This window comes from Bombina bombina, chromosome 1 (genome assembly GCF_027579735.1).
Source record: "Bombina bombina isolate aBomBom1 chromosome 1, aBomBom1.pri, whole genome shotgun sequence".
Lineage (NCBI taxonomy): Eukaryota > Metazoa > Chordata > Amphibia > Anura > Bombinatoridae > Bombina > Bombina bombina.
This window is the reverse complement of record NC_069499.1, coordinates 527,491,233-527,507,245: the sequence shown is the minus strand read 5'-3', so window position 1 is coordinate 527,507,245 and position 16,013 is coordinate 527,491,233. Positions and strand designations below refer to the sequence as shown.

Genomic DNA, 16,013 nt, shown 5'->3' with positions numbered 1-16,013 from the left:
AAATGTTAAAACATGTGCTTCTTTATTTTTCAAGGAGAATCTAAATACCAATTTTCAGGTCTGTAACATATTTGGTTTTTGAGATATAGGTGTCCTCATAAATCAGCCCCCCTCTTTTGTCCCCCCTTAAGTGTTTTTTTGGGAAATCTTAAAAAATTCATTTCTTTATTTTTAAAGGAGAATCTAAATACTAATTTTCACATCTGTAACATATTTGATTTTTGAGATATAGGTATCCTCATAAATCACCCCCCCTTTTGATCCCCCTAAAGTGTTTTTTCAGGAAATGTTAAAACAGGTGTTTCTTTATTTTTAAAGGAGAATTTAAATACCAATTTTCACTGTAACATTGTTTATTTTTGAGATAGAGGTATCCTCATAAATCAGCCCCCTTTTGACACCCCCCCCCCCGTAAGTGGATTTTGTGACATGGTAAGACATGTGTTTCTTTATTTTTAAAGGAGAATCTAAATATAAATGTTCACATCTGTAACATTGTCAGTTTTTGAGATATAAGTATTCTCATAAATCAACCCTTCCTCTTTTGACCTCCCTTAAGTAGATTTTGGGAAATGGTAAAACACGTTTCTTTATTTTTCAAGGAGAATCTAAATACCAATTTTAACGTCTGTAAAATCGTTGGTTTTTGAGATATAGGTATCCTCATAATTCACCACCCCTCTTTTGACCCCCCTTTAGTGGATTTTGGTGAAATGGTAAAACACATGTTTCTTTATTTTCAAGGAGAATCTAAATACCAATTTTCACGTCTGTAACATTGTGGGGTTTTGAGATATAAGTATTCTCATAAATCAACCCCTCCTCTTTTTACCTCCCTTAAGTAGATTTTGGGAAATGGTAAAACACATGTTTCTTTATTTTTCAAGGAAAATCTAAATACCAATTTTAAGGTCTGTAACATTGTTGGTTTTGGAGATATAGGTATCCTCATAAATCGCCCCCCCCCCCCCCTCTTTTGACCCCCTTAAGGGGATTTTGGGGAAATGGTAAAACACGTTTTTCATTATTTTTCAAGGAGAATCTAAATACCAATTTTCACGTCTGTAACATTGTCGGTTTTTGAGATATAGGTAGTCTCATAAATCTGTCCCCCTTTTGTCCCCCCTTAAGTGGATTTTGGGAAAATGGTAAAATATGTGTTTCTTTATTTTTTAAGAAGAATCTAAATACCAATTTTCATGTCTGTAACATTGTCGGTTTTTGAGATATAGGTATCTTCATAAATCAGCCCCCCTTTTTTGATCCCCCTTAAGTGGATTTTGGGGAAATGGTAAAACAAGTATTTCTTTAATTTACAAGGAGAATTTAATTACCAATTTTTATGGCTGTAACATTGTTGGTTGTTAAAATATAAATTGTCCCCCCCCCCCTCTTTTGACCCCCCTTAAGTGGATTTTGGGGAAATGATAAAACACGTGTTTCTTTATTTTTCAAGGAGACTCTAAATACCAATTTTCACTTATGTAATATTGTTGGTTTTTGAGATATAGGTATCCTGATAAATCAGCCCCCTCTCTTTTGACCACACTTAAGTGGACTTTGGGGAAATGGTAAAACATGTGTTTCTTTATTTTTCAAGGAGACTCTAAATACCAATTTTCACATCTGTAACATTGCCGTTTTTTGAGATATAGGTATCCTCATAAATCAGCCCCCTCTCTTTTGACCCCCCTTAAGTGAATTTTGGGCAAATGGTAAAACACATTTTTCTTTATTTTTCAAGGAGAATCTAAATACCAATTTTCACATCTGTAACATAGTCGGTTTTTGAGATATAGGTATCCTTATAAATCAGCCCCCCTCTTTTGACCCCCATGTGGATTTTGGGAAATGTTAAAACACTTGTTTCTTTATTTTTAAAGGAGAATCTAAATACCAATTTTCACGTCTGTGACATTGGTTTTTGAGATATAGGTATTCTCATAAATCAGCCCCCCCTCTTTTTACCCACCTGAAGTAGATGTTTGGGAAATGGTAAAACACGTGTGACTTTATTTTTAAAGGAGAATGTAAATACCAAATTTCACATCAGTAACATCTTTGGTTTTTGAGATATAGGTATCCTCATAAATCACCCCTTTTGACCCCCTTAAGTGGATTTTCATGAAATGTTAAAACATGTGCTTCTTTATTTTTCAAGGAGAATCTAAATACCAATTTTCAGGTCTGTAACATATTTGGTTTTTGAGATATAGGTGTCCTCATAAATCAGCCCCCCTCTTTTGTCCCCCCTTAAGTGTTTTTTTGGGAAATCTTAAAAAATTCATTTCTTTATTTTTAAAGGAGAATCTAAATACTAATTTTCACATCTGTAACATATTTGATTTTTGAGATATAGGTATCCTCATAAATCACCCCCCTTTTGATCCCCCTAAAGTGTTTTTTCAGGAAATGTTAAAACAGGTGTTTCTTTATTTTTAAAGGAGAATTTAAATACCAATTTTCACTGTAACATTGTTTCTTTTTGAGATAGAGGTATCCTCATAAATCAGCCCCCTTATGACACCCCCCCCCCCCCGTAAGTGGATTTTGTGACATGGTAAGACATGTGTTTCTTTATTTTTAAAGGAGAATCTAAATATAAATGTTCACATCTGTAACATTGTCAGTTTTTGAGATATAAGTATTCTCATAAATCAACCCTTCCTCTTTTGACCTCCCTTAAGTAGATTTTGGGAAATGGTAAAACACGTTTCTTTATTTTTCAAGGAGAATCTAAATACCAATTTTAACGTCTGTAAAATCGTTGGTTTTTGAGATATAGGTATCCTCATAATTCACCACCCCTCTTTTGACCCCCCTTTAGTGGATTTTGGTGAAATGGTAAAACACATGTTTCTTTATTTTCAAGGAGAATCTAAATACCAATTTTCACGTCTGTAACATTGTGGGGTTTTGAGATATAAGTATTCTCATAAATCAACCCCTCCTCTTTTTACCTCCCTTAAGTAGATTTTGGGAAATGGTAAAACACATGTTTCTTTATTTTTCAAGGAAAATCTAAATACCAATTTTAAGGTCTGTAACATTGTTGGTTTTGGAGATATAGGTATCCTCATAAATCGCCCCCCCCCCCCTCTTTTGACCCCCTTAAGGGGATTTTGGGGAAATGGTAAAACACGTTTTTCATTATTTTTCAAGGAGAATCTAAATACCAATTTTCACGTCTGTAACATTGTCGGTTTTTGAGATATAGGTAGTCTCATAAATCTGTCCCCCTTTTGTCCCCCCTTAAGTGGATTTTGGGAAAATGGTAAAATATGTGTTTCTTTATTTTTTAAGAAGAATCTAAATACCAATTTTCATGTCTGTAACATTGTCGGTTTTTGAGATATAGGTATCTTCATAAATCAGCCCCCCTTTTTTGATCCCCCTTAAGTGGATTTTGGGGAAATGGTAAAACAAGTATTTCTTTAATTTACAAGGAGAATTTAATTACCAATTTTTATGGCTGTAACATTGTTGGTTGTTAAAATATAAATTGTCCCCCCCCCCTCTTTTGACCCCCCTTAAGTGGATTTTGGGGAAATGATAAAACACGTGTTTCTTTATTTTTCAAGGAGACTCTAAATACCAATTTTCACTTATGTAATATTGTTGGTTTTTGAGATATAGGTATCCTGATAAATCAGCCCCCTCTCTTTTGACCACACTTAAGTGGACTTTGGGGAAATGGTAAAACATGTGTTTCTTTATTTTTCAAGGAGACTCTAAATACCAATTTTCACATCTGTAACATTGCCGTTTTTTGAGATATAGGTATCCTCATAAATCAGCCCCCTCTCTTTTGACCCCCCTTAAGTGAATTTTGGGCAAATGGTAAAACACATTTTTCTTTATTTTTAAAGGAGAATCTAAATACCAATTTTCACATCTGTAACATTGTCGGTTTTTGAGATATAGGTATCCTCATAAATAAGCCCCCTCTTTTGACCCCCCATGTGGATTTTGGGGTAATGGTAAATCATGTTTTTCTTTATACAAAATAACAATCACGCTTTGTGGATAGTGATTTCTTCAATTGCATTTTCTCCTTCATTTTTATTAGTTTCTGAGATTGTGAAGTTTCATTAATATCAAAATCCCAATCAGTAGTGTTTAAACCTGCCATGCTCACTTTTTATTCAATTAAGTGTTGCACAAGTTTCAATTGAAAACAAGAATTTTCCTATTCTTTTACAAATTATCAAAAACCTTAATTGTGTGTTTCTATGTGTGCAATGTTTACCAAAAAAGAAAGAACACTTCGTGTGTTCAGAAATATTATTAGTATCTAAAGTAACTGTACCACATAGTTAATTAATGAGAAGATTTTACAAATAATTGCTACCTATGCATATCCTGTAGCTATTACTGGTGCTAGGGGACTATAATTAATTAATGTATATAATAAAAGTTAGAAAAAAATGAAGGACAATAAGATTAAGTAAGAATGAGGATAAGGTAGGGAATGGAAAAAGGTCGCTCTATCCAGCACTAAATCATTTACACTTAAATAAACTATACACATAAAGGTTTATGAATTGAGTCGCAATTGAAAATTTTCTTTTTTTATGATATTTAATTGTATCCTGTATTTTCCTTACTTCTGATTTTCTTACTGTCATTAACTTTTCATATTTATCATTTTCTTTTCACTCATCTACCTTATTTTTAGAGGTTTCTAATTCATTAATTAGTTTTTTGAGTCTTAATTCATTTTCCTCAACCATTAGTCTCATCCAATTAAACGAGCAATCACTAACAAACTGTTCACACTTTGTCTGAAAATTTTCTACTAATGATTCACTCAGATTAGAGACTGGATTTTGGGGAAATGGTAAAACATGTGTTTCTTTATTTGTCAAGGAGACTCTAAATACCAATTTTCACTTCTGTAATATTGTTGGTTTTTGAGATATAGGTATTCTCATAAATCAGTCCCCTCTCTTTTGACCCCCCTTAAGTGGAATTTGGGGAAATGGTAAAACATGTGTTTCTTTATTTTTCAAGGAGAATCTAACTACCATTTTTCATATCTGTAACGTTGTTGTTTTTTTGAGATATAGCTATCCTCATTAATCATCCCCCTTTGACCCCCCCTTAAGTGAATTTTGGGGAAATGGTAAAACACATTTTTCTTTATTTTTCAAGGAGAATCTAAATACCAATTTCTTTCATGTAATTGGCAAGAGTCCATGAGCTAGTGACGTATGGGATATACAATCCTACCAGGAGGGGCAAAGTTTCCCAAACCTCAAAATGCCTATAATGACACCCCTCACCACACCCACAATTCAGTTTTACAAACTTTGCCTCCTATGGAGGTGGTGAAGTAAGTTTGTGCTAAGATTTCTACGTTGACATGCGCTTCTCAGCTTTTTTGAAGCCCGATTCCTCTCAGAGTACAGCGAATGTCAGAGGGACGTGAAGAGAGTATCACCTATTGAATGCAATGATTTTCCTAACGGGGGTCTATTTCATAGGTTCTCTGTTATCGGTCATAGAGATTCATCTCCTACCTCCCTTTTCAGATCGACGATATACTCTCATATACCATTACCTCTACTGATAACTGTTTCAGTACTGGTTTGGCTATCTGCTATATGTGGATGGGTGTCTTTTTTGGTAAGTATGTTTTTTATTACTTAAGATACCCCAGCTATGGTCTGGCACTTTATGCATTTATATAAAGTTCTAAATATATGTATTGTACTTATATTTGCCATGAGTCAGGTTCATTTATTTCCTTGTGCAGACTGTCAGTTTCATATTTGGGAAATAAACATATTAAGAAATATTTTTTTCTTACCTGGGGTTTAGTCTTTTTTTCAAATTGACTACTTTTTTCTTACAAATTGCGGGCAGCATTAGGCCCGCGGGTGCGCCAAATGCTAGACTTTATTGCATCATTCTTGGTGCAATAATTTTTTTGGCGTGAAAAGTACGTCCGTTGACGCAAGTTCGTCATTTCCGGTATCGTAGTTGATGCGGAAGCCTTACACACGGTTGCGTTGTTAGTGACGCAAGTGTGTAATTTCCGGATATTGTTGTGCGTCATACTTGGCAGCAAATTTTTCATTAGTTTAATTTTATACCCCATTGCTGTTTGCCTCTTGCCTTTTTCTATGTCAGAGGGCTATGCTGTTTGCATTTTTCCCATTCCTGAAACTGTCATATAAGGAAATTGATAATTTTGCTTTATATGTTGTTTTTTCTTTTACATTTTGCAAGATGTCTCAATCTGATCCTGCCTCAGAAGTATCTGTTGGAACTTTGCTGCCTGACATTGGTTCTACCAAAGCTAAGTGCATTTGTTGTAAGATTGTGGAAATCATATCTCCGAATGTCATTTGTAATAGTTGTCATAATAAACTTTTACATGCAGAGAATGTATCCATCAGTAATAGTACATTGCCAGTTGCAGTTCCTTCAACTTCTAATGTACACGATATACCTATGAATTTTAAAGAATTTGTTACTGATTCTATTCAGAAGGCTTTGTCTGCATTTCCGCCTTCTAATAAACATAAAAGGTCTTTTAAAACATCTCATAAAGTTGATGAAATTTCAAATGACTGACAACATAATGATTTATCCTCCTCTGATGAGGATCTATCTGATTCAGAAGATCCCTCTTCAGATATTGACACTGACAAATCTACTTATTTGTTTAAAATAGAGTATATTTGTTCTTTGTTAAAAGAAGTGTTAATTACTTTAGATATTGAGGAAGCTAGTCCTCTTGACATTAAGACTAGTAAACGTATTAATGCTGTTTTTAAACCTCCTGTGGTTACTCCAGAGGTTTTTCCTATTCCTGATGCTATTTCTGATATGATTTCTAAAGAATTAAATAAGCCAGGTACTCCTTTTATTCCTTCTTCAAGGTTTGAAAAATTGTATCCTTTACCAGCAATTTCTATAGAGTTTTGGGAAAAGATCCCCAAAGTTGATGGGGCTATTTCTACTCTTGCTAAACGTACCACTATTCCTATGGAAGATAGTACTTCTTTTAAAGATCCTTTAGATAGGAAACTTGAATCCTATCAAAGGAAAGCCTAATCATATTCAGGTCATGTTTTCAGGCTTGCAATTTCTTTGGCTGATGTTGCGGCTGCATCAACTTTTTGGTTGGAGAATTTAGCGCAACAAGAATTGGATTCTGACATATTTAGCATTGTTCGCTTACTGCAACATGCTAATCATTTTATTTGTGATGCCATTTTTGTTATTATCAAAATTGATGTTAGATCCATGTCTTTAGCTATTTTAGCTAGAAGAGCTTTATGGCTTAAATCTTGTAATGCTGATATGACATCTAAGTCTAGATTATTATCTCTTTCTTTCCAAGGTAATAATTTATTTGGTTCTCAGTTGGATTTTATTATTTCAACTGTTACTGGAGGAAAGGGTTTTTTTCTGCCTCAGGATAAAAAACCTTAGGGTAAATCTAAGGCTTCTAACCATTTTCGTTCCTTTTGTCAAAATAAGGAACAAAAATCTAATTCTTCCCCCCAAGGAATCTGTTTCCAATTGGAAACCTTCCTCAAATTGGAATAAATCCAAGCCTTTTAAAAAACCAAAGTCAGCACCTAAGTCCACATGAAGGTGTGGCCCTCATTCCAGCTCAGCTGGTGGGGGGCAGATTAAGGTTTTTCAAGGATTTTTGGATAAATTCTGTCCAAAATCAATGGATTCAGAGCATTGTCTCTCAAGGGTATCAAATAGGATTCAGAGTAAGACCTCCTGTGAGAAGATTTTTTCTCTCATGTATCCCAGCAAATCCAGTAAAAGCTCAGGCTTTCCTGAAGTGTGTTTCAGACCTGGAGTCTTTAGGGGTAATCATGCCAGTTCCTTTTCAGGAACAAGGTCTAGGGTTTTATTCTAATCTATTCATTGCCCCAAAGAAGGAAAATGTATTCAGACCAGTTCTGGATCTGAAAATTTTGAATCGTTATGTAAGAGTACCAACTTTCAAGATGGTGACTATAAGGACTATTCTGCCTTTTGTTCAGCAAGCATATTATATGTCTACAATAGACTTGCAGGATGCATACCTTCATATTCCGATTCATCCAGAACATTATCTTCCTGAGATTCTCTTTTCTAGACATTTGGCCTAGCAACAGCTCCAAGAATCTTTACAAAGGTTCTAGGTGCCCTACTCTCTGTAATCAGAGAGCAGGGTATTGCGGTGTTTCCTTATTTGAATAATGTCTTGGTACTAGCTCAGTCTTTATGTTCTGCAGAATCTCACACGAATCAACTAATGTTGTTTGTTCAAAAACATGGTTGGAGGATCAATTTACCAAAAAGTTTCTTGATTCCTCAGACAAGGGTCACCTTTTTAGGTTATCAGATAGATTCAGTGTCCATGACTCTGTCTCTAACAGACAAGAGACGTTTGAAATTGGTTGCAGCCTGTCAGCACCTTCAGTCTCAGTCATTCCCTTCAGTGGCTATGTGCATGGAAGTTTTAGGCCTCATGACTGCAGCATCGGACGCGATTCCTTTTCAAATGAGACCTCTCCATCTTTGTATGCTGAATCAATGGTGCAGGGATTATACAAAGATATCACAGTTAATATCCTTAAATCCCAATGTTTGACACTCTCTGACGTGGTGGTTAAATCACCAGCGTTTAGTTCAAGGGGCTTCCTTTGTTCGGCCAACCTGGACTTTGATCACTACAGACGCAAGTCTTTCAGGTTGGGATGGGGAGCTGTTTGGGGATCTCTGACAGCACAAGGGGTTTGGAAATCTCAAGAGGCGAGATTACCAATCAATATTTAGAACTCTGTGCAATTCTCAGAGCTCTTCAGTTTTGGCCTCTGTTCAAGAGAGAACCATTCATTTGCTTTCAGACAGACAATATCACAACTGTGGCATATGTCAATCATCAGGGTGGGACTCACAGTCACCAAGCTATGAAAGAAGTATCTCGGATACTTGCATGGGCAGAATCCAGCTCCTGTCTAATCTCTGCGGTGCATATCCCAGGTGTAGACAATTGGGAGGCGGATTATCTCAGCCATCAGACTTTACATCCAGGGGAGTGGTCTCTCCTTCCAGATGTGTTTTCTCAGATTGTTCAGATGTGGGGTCTTCCAGAGATAGATCTCATGGCCTCTCATCTAAACAAGAAACTTCCCAGATACCTGTCCAGGTCCAGGGATGTTCAGGCAGAAGCAATGGATGCGCTGACACTTCCTTGGTGTTATCATCCTGCTTACATTTTCCCGCCTCTAGTTCTTCTTCCAAGAGTGATATCCAAAATCATCATGGAACAATCATTTGTGTTGCTGGTGGCTCCAGCATGGCCACACAGGTTTTGGTATGCGGATCTTGTTCGGATGTCCAGTTGCCAACCTTGGCCACTTCCTTTAAGGCCGGACCTACTGTCTCAAGGTCCGTTTTTCCATCAGGATCTCAAATCATTAAATTTGAAGGTATGGAAATTGAACGCTTAGTACTAAGTCATAGAGGTTTCTCTGACTCAGTGATTAATTCTATTTTACAAGCTCGTAAATCTGTCTCTAGAAAGATTTATTATCAAGTTTGGAAGACCTACATTTCATAGTGTTCTTTTCATAAATTCTCTTGGCATACTTTTAGAATTCCTAGAATTTTACAGTTTCTTCAGGATGGTTTGGATAAGAGTTTGTCTGCAAGTTCCTTGAAGGGACAAATCTCTGCTCTTTCAGTTTTATTTCACAGAAAGATTGCTAAACTTCCTGATTTTCTCTGTTTTGTACAGGCTTTAGTTCGTATTAAGCCTGTCATAAAATCAATTTCTCCTCCTTGGAGTCTTAATTTGGTTTTGAAGGCATTGCAGGCTCCTCCGTTTGAGCCTATGCATTCTTTGGACATTAAACTACTTTCTTGGAAAGTGTTGTTCCTTTTGGACATCTCTTCTGCTAGAAGAGTTTCTGAGCTATCTGCTCTTTCGTGTGAATCTCCTTTTCTGATTTTTCATCAGGATAAGGCGGTTTTGCAGACTTCATTTAAATTCTTACCTAAGGTTGTGAATTCTAACAACATTAGTAGAGAAATTATCCCTTCCTTGTGTCCTAATCCTAAGAATTCTTTGGAAAGATCCTTACATTCTTTGGATGTGGCGAGAGCTTTGAAGCTACTAAAGATTTCAGGAAGACTTCTAGTCTATTTGTTATATTTTCTGGTCCTAGGAAAGGTCAGAAGGCTTCTTCTATTTCCTTGGCTTCTTGGTTAAAGCTTTTGATTCATCAAGCTTATTTGGAGTCGGGTCAGGACCCGCCTCAGAGAATTACAGCTCATTCTACTAGATCGGTCTCTACTTCGTGGGCTTTTAAGAATGACGCTTCAGTTGATTCAGATTTGCAAAGCAGCAACTTGGTCCTCTTTGCATACATTTACTAAATTCTACCATTTTGATGTATTTGCTTCTTCAGAAGCAGTCGTTGGTAGAAAAGTTCTTCAGGCAGCTGTTTCAGTTTGATTCTTCTAATCTTCTGCTGATGTTTTAAGTTTTTCTTTTCATTATGAGAATAACTTTTATTTTGGGTTGTGGATTATTTTTTCAGCGGAAAATGGTTGTTATTTATTTTTATCCCTCCCTCTCTAGTGACTCTTGAGTGGAGTTCCACATCTTGGGTATTGATATTCCATACATCACTAGCTCATGGACTCTTGCCAATTACATGAAAGAAAACATCATTTATGTAAGAATTTACCTGATGAATTCATTTCTTTCATATTGTCAAGAGTCCATGAGGCCCACCCTTTTTATGGTGGTTATGATTTTTTTGTATAAAGCACAATTATTTCCAAATTGTTGATGCTTTTTACTCTTTTCTTTATCACCCCACTTCTTGGCTATTCATTAAACTGAATTGTTGGTGTGGTGAGGGGTGTATTTATAGGCATTTTGAGGTTTGGGAAACTTTGCCCCTCCTGGTAGGATTGTATATCCCATACGTCACTAGCTCATGGACTCTTGCCAATATGAAAGAAATTAATTTATCAGGTAAATTCTTAGATAAATTATGTTTTTCACATCTGTAACATCATTAGTTTTTTTTGTTTTTTTTTATTATATTTTTTATTGAGGTTATGAAGGATGTTACATAGAAAATCATCAATAGACAATAACAACATTATGATAGGACATACATTTTTAGCATATAGACATAGCGGAATAGCAGTTCCATAATGACTCTAGGCATACATCCTGGAGAATTTTGAAATAGTAAGAACACTTTGCTTATAGTGTGTGTGGCTTAATCTATTATTTCATCTGTCTGTAGAAGGAGTTATCCATCCACAATAAGGAACTAGTAAGTGAGAGTATCAGTCTAGAGTGAATTGAGCTAGAGTGTACGTAAGGATTTTCATAGTGTGTAGGAGAACCTCGATTTTATATTATAAAGAGAAAAAGAATGGGCCCCACATTGCAGTGGAAAATATAAAATTGTTTATCTATTCAAAGAGGATTGAAGCAAAGGGGGGTTGGTATTATTGGGTTTGGAGGAGGGAAATTCAGCGGGCGAGAGACGCTCTAAAAGAGATAAAAGGGGGGGGGGGGGCAGAGCCAGCCAGGATGTCAGACTGATAAAGCTTTTGGGTCTCTGAATTTTTAAGTACAGAACAAGTGAGGATATCTCCGATCAATACTATGTGTAGAAGAGAGGCACTGAGATATATTTTGATCCCTTTCATAATGTATAATATACAATAACATTGTGTCGGGCTAGTTAAGATCATATTAGTAACGGTTAGCTGTGTATGCCCATCATTGAGGACAAGTGAACAAAACATCTAAACTCAAAAAGGCGCCGCCTCTGGAAGGCATTGTCACCTAATCCTTAGACATGAGGTAATTATAGCTAGGAGGTCAATCACTTGCATACCTCTAGTAAGTTAGAGGTAAAATTAGGCAAAGTTGAAAGGTACAGAAACCCAATGAGTAGCATAACTCACATCTAGTATAGACATGTATATAGACATAAAGTTACAATGGCCTGGACTATGGTACAGAGCGGATTGAAAGCAAACCTACTACTCCTGGAAATTTGGTGCATGGTGCTGGAAATATTGTGTCCTCTAATATACAGACACTGGCATACTGTTACTATGACCAGCTGCAAAAGGATAATCATTAATAACTAAGTGGACACTGTCTTCCTGTAGAAACAAGCGGAGCGGAGCTCTATAGAAAGCTTTCTAACTAATCAAAAGGGAAGTTAGCTCTGGTATCTGCACAATAATATAACATATCTGTTGTAATGCTGTTCAGTGTTGACATACCCCTATACACATTGTAGAATCCCATGTTCTGGTGGGGAAAGGATAATAGTAGTATGCAGCCTCACTGTGGCTGTCATAAATTAGTATGTGGTGGCCGGTAGCTATATCTCTCTTATACATCGTCAGTTTTTTAGATATAGGTTTCCTCATAAATCAGCCCACCTCTTTTGACCCCCCTTACGTGGATTTTAGGGAAATGGTAAATCACGTTTTCTTTGTTTTTCAAGGAGAATGTAAATACCAATTTTCACATCTGTAACATTCTCGGCTTTTGAGATATAGCTATCCTCATAAAAAGTTAACTCCCCTTTTTCACCCCCTTAGGGACATAATTTCCAAAAATCCTTCCTTAGTGGGTGCATATGTCCTAAAAACAATGTACCTTCCAAATTTCAAGTTTCTAGGTTAAACGGTTTGAGCATGGAATTTGAAATATTAATAATTTACTTTGGGTTTAGTTGTTTTTTTAAAAGCGCGCTCCATTGAAAATATGGGAAGAAGTTAACACTTTCATGATATCCGAAGACGTGAAGTTAGTGATCATCATGTTTCACTCGTGCACTAACTTTTTACTTTTAACTTTAAATATTTTTTTAAAAAGTTTCATTTGAGCGCAATAAGACCATAAGTGAAAAAATCTTATAGTACGCCACTAGTAATCTGTCCCTTTTTTATATTAAAGGGATAGTCTAGTCAAAATTAAACTTTCATGATTCAGATAGAGCATGCAATTTTAAGCAATTTTCTAATTTACTTCTATTATCAATACCCAGGTGCTGAACCAAAAATGGCCTGGCTTTTGTGCTTACATTCAAATAAAGATGCCAAAGAATAGAGAAAAATTGATAATAGAAAAAAATTAGAAAGTTGCTTAAAATTGCATTCTCTATCTGAATCATGAAAGTATAACTTTGACTAGACTATCCCTTTAAGTAGAAACAAACTAATTTTCTATAAGCCACATACTGCCATTTTCTTACTTTATGCAGATTTTTGCTTAAATAAAGGGTCATTAAACTCAGAGTTCAATTCCCCATGGTTAATTACAAACAATTTTTACAGTATATATTCATTATTTATTTAGCTTTATTTTGCAATATTGTTTTTGTAAAATACCTCAAAAATTGTGCTTGTTCATCTCCCCCCAGCATGGAAAAACTAAACTGAGCATGTAACATTCTACACAGTGATTGGTTATCTCTGAGCTCAAGCTTATTTATATTGGTCCCTTCTTGGCCACAGCAAAGATATTCGAAGAAATATTTTTGAAAATATTTTTTATTAAGCACTGATACAGACCATTACAGACTAAGGTAACATCTTTAACTAATCTCTAATCAGTCTGAAAGAACCAACTCTGGCATTCATAGCACCCCAGTCAGTAAATCTTCTGTACTCTCCAGGTCTCAGGTAGTACTGACGTCCTCGGTAATAAGGTTGTTCATAAAAAATCCAATAACCATCAAATATATTGCAGGATTGTATGTCATTCTGATGAAACCGTTCAAAGACTGAAGGACAATCATTCATGGCCTCTAGCATTTTGCCTCCAAAGTTATTTCTTTCATAAAGCCTCAGCCTGTAGGATCCACTGTACTGTAGAGGTAAAATAGATCAGTGTTAGAAATGTTTCACTTAGGATATCATACGTTCAGTTAAACTACAAGCACAAGACAAGTGAGCTTATTTATATTTAGGCAGCTAGACAAGCAGTCAGATAGACAGACAGACAGACAGACAGATAGATAGATAGATAGATAGATAGATAGATAGATACTGTAGAAGAAAGAAAGAAGGAAAGAAAGAAAGAAAGAAAGAAAGAAAGATGCAATATGTTAACAAAGCACTATTATTGGAAATCATGAGAGTGCAGTCATAGTGTTTTTTTATGGATTATTTCTATTGGATGGTTTGAATACTGGAATCTTGCATGCACACATACAAACATTACAGATTAAAAAGGTATTGGGAACCAGTGATTTGCGCACTATTTCTAAACTGCTTTGGGAATAATGTTTCTTATGGCTTTTTGAGATGAAAGCAGGTTATCTGGCATGTAGTAGATATGACAATGCACAAATAAGTGGTTTATTTCATCATGTTTATATTGTGTATAGATTATGTAGTAATTCATCTCAGATTTGTTCATAGGGTTAATAATTTGATTTGCAAGAAAAATGTTCTCTGTTAGTTTTGACATTCATTAGACAAATACATATTTATCGTGGTCTGATGTTTTTCAATTACCTCATAATGCATCATTATTTCATTTGCATGTGAGTGAGGTCAGATTTATTATTTTTCATAGATTTGAATTAATAATTGTATGTATCCATACTGTACTTACAGGTTAATAATTTGAAAATAAATACAATTTGTTGTGTTGTTATATGGAAATGATATACTGAGACATGACATTATAATGTATATGCATCCATATATTGGGAAAAGATAAATTAACCCCTGTATACTTTATTATTAACCTTTTAAAAGATATTATTGAGGAAGTTTTTTCAAGGTGATCACAAACCTTAGGCTAGGAACGAATGGTAAATGGATAGCATATATGAAGTCTCTGACCTATATTTATAGATGTTTGTGGGTTTGCAGAGGGACATCATTGTGAAAGCAAGATCAAAATTAATTTAGCGTTGTTCCACCTATATTTTGTTAGTGGGTATTCCTGCCATTTACATCTAGAGTTGTATGAGGTGCCCGAGACATGATAGCTTGCACACCAGATAAGAGCAATGTGCAATACCTAGAAAACAAAATTGCAAACTGCTTTATGTAAATGTTTGTAATTGTAAAATAATTGTAAGATATGGTAAAGCAGTCTTGCTCGATAGAATGAAAAGCTTCTTAAAAGGTCTTTGCAATAGGCATTTTGTGGTCTACCTGTGGTGTTGAAAGGGTTTTTCATCTAAACTTTGACCAAGCATGTGAAATCTGTAAAAACTATGAATGGATATGAGATAGATGAGGCTTGATTGATGATAATGGAGAGCGACTTACAACTCGTGGCTGTGTGAATTACTTAATTTGTGAGTGGTAATGTTGTGGCAAGTTTTTTCTATAAGATTTTAGTTCCACTAACATGTTTTATTGGATTTAAGCCATTGTTATATCTGGCTACAAAATCTTTAATTTCTGTGTTCCATGCTTACCTGTGGAATTACTAAACAAGACTTGATGGAGTCATTGAACCCCAACCATTCTTGGAAATTAGGATATTCTCCCCTTTGAAGAAAATACTGATATCCCATATACTCAGGACGCTCATATATCATCCACGATCCATTTAGAACTCGAATCGAATTACAGCGATCCAAGTAATGGCTTAGATTAGGGTAATCATTTCTGCACTCATAAAACCGGCCCTGAAAGTTTTTGTCCTCATAGAATATGATCTGCATCTAGAAGGAAAAAATAAAGCAGTAACATTTTTATGAAGAGGGGGCACTGGTGGGGATAATAACCAGAAAATGAGATAGAAACTGTCTGTGAGGTAGATAAAGTAATACCTCTCCCTATTAATTTGCTTTATTATAACATTGTATGCATTGTTATCAGGGTTTTTTGCTTGTATCAACTTATGCAGGCAAATTAAACATCTGCTGTTCACTATTAACTCCTAAAGAATAAGGGAAATTCTTTAGCATACACCCTTGTACTAAATATGATTTTAGAAGAAAAGATTGTAGGAGAATCATTTTAGGAGGTTT

The 16,013-nt window shown here is 35.3% G+C and overlaps 1 protein-coding gene across 1 annotated transcript; it reads right to left on the bottom strand.

Moving 5' to 3' along the window:
- Window positions 1-13,614: 13,614 nt before the first annotated feature.
- On the bottom strand, window positions 13,615-15,704 carry LOC128638498 (gamma-crystallin M2-like). The gene is made up of 2 exons (XM_053690487.1): window positions 15,456-15,704; window positions 13,615-13,884 (listed from the first exon to the last, which is right to left on the bottom strand). Exons 1-2 carry the CDS (start codon window positions 15,702-15,704, stop codon window positions 13,615-13,617), a joined length of 519 nt encoding a protein of 172 aa, XP_053546462.1.
- Window positions 15,705-16,013: the final 309 nt, after the last annotated feature.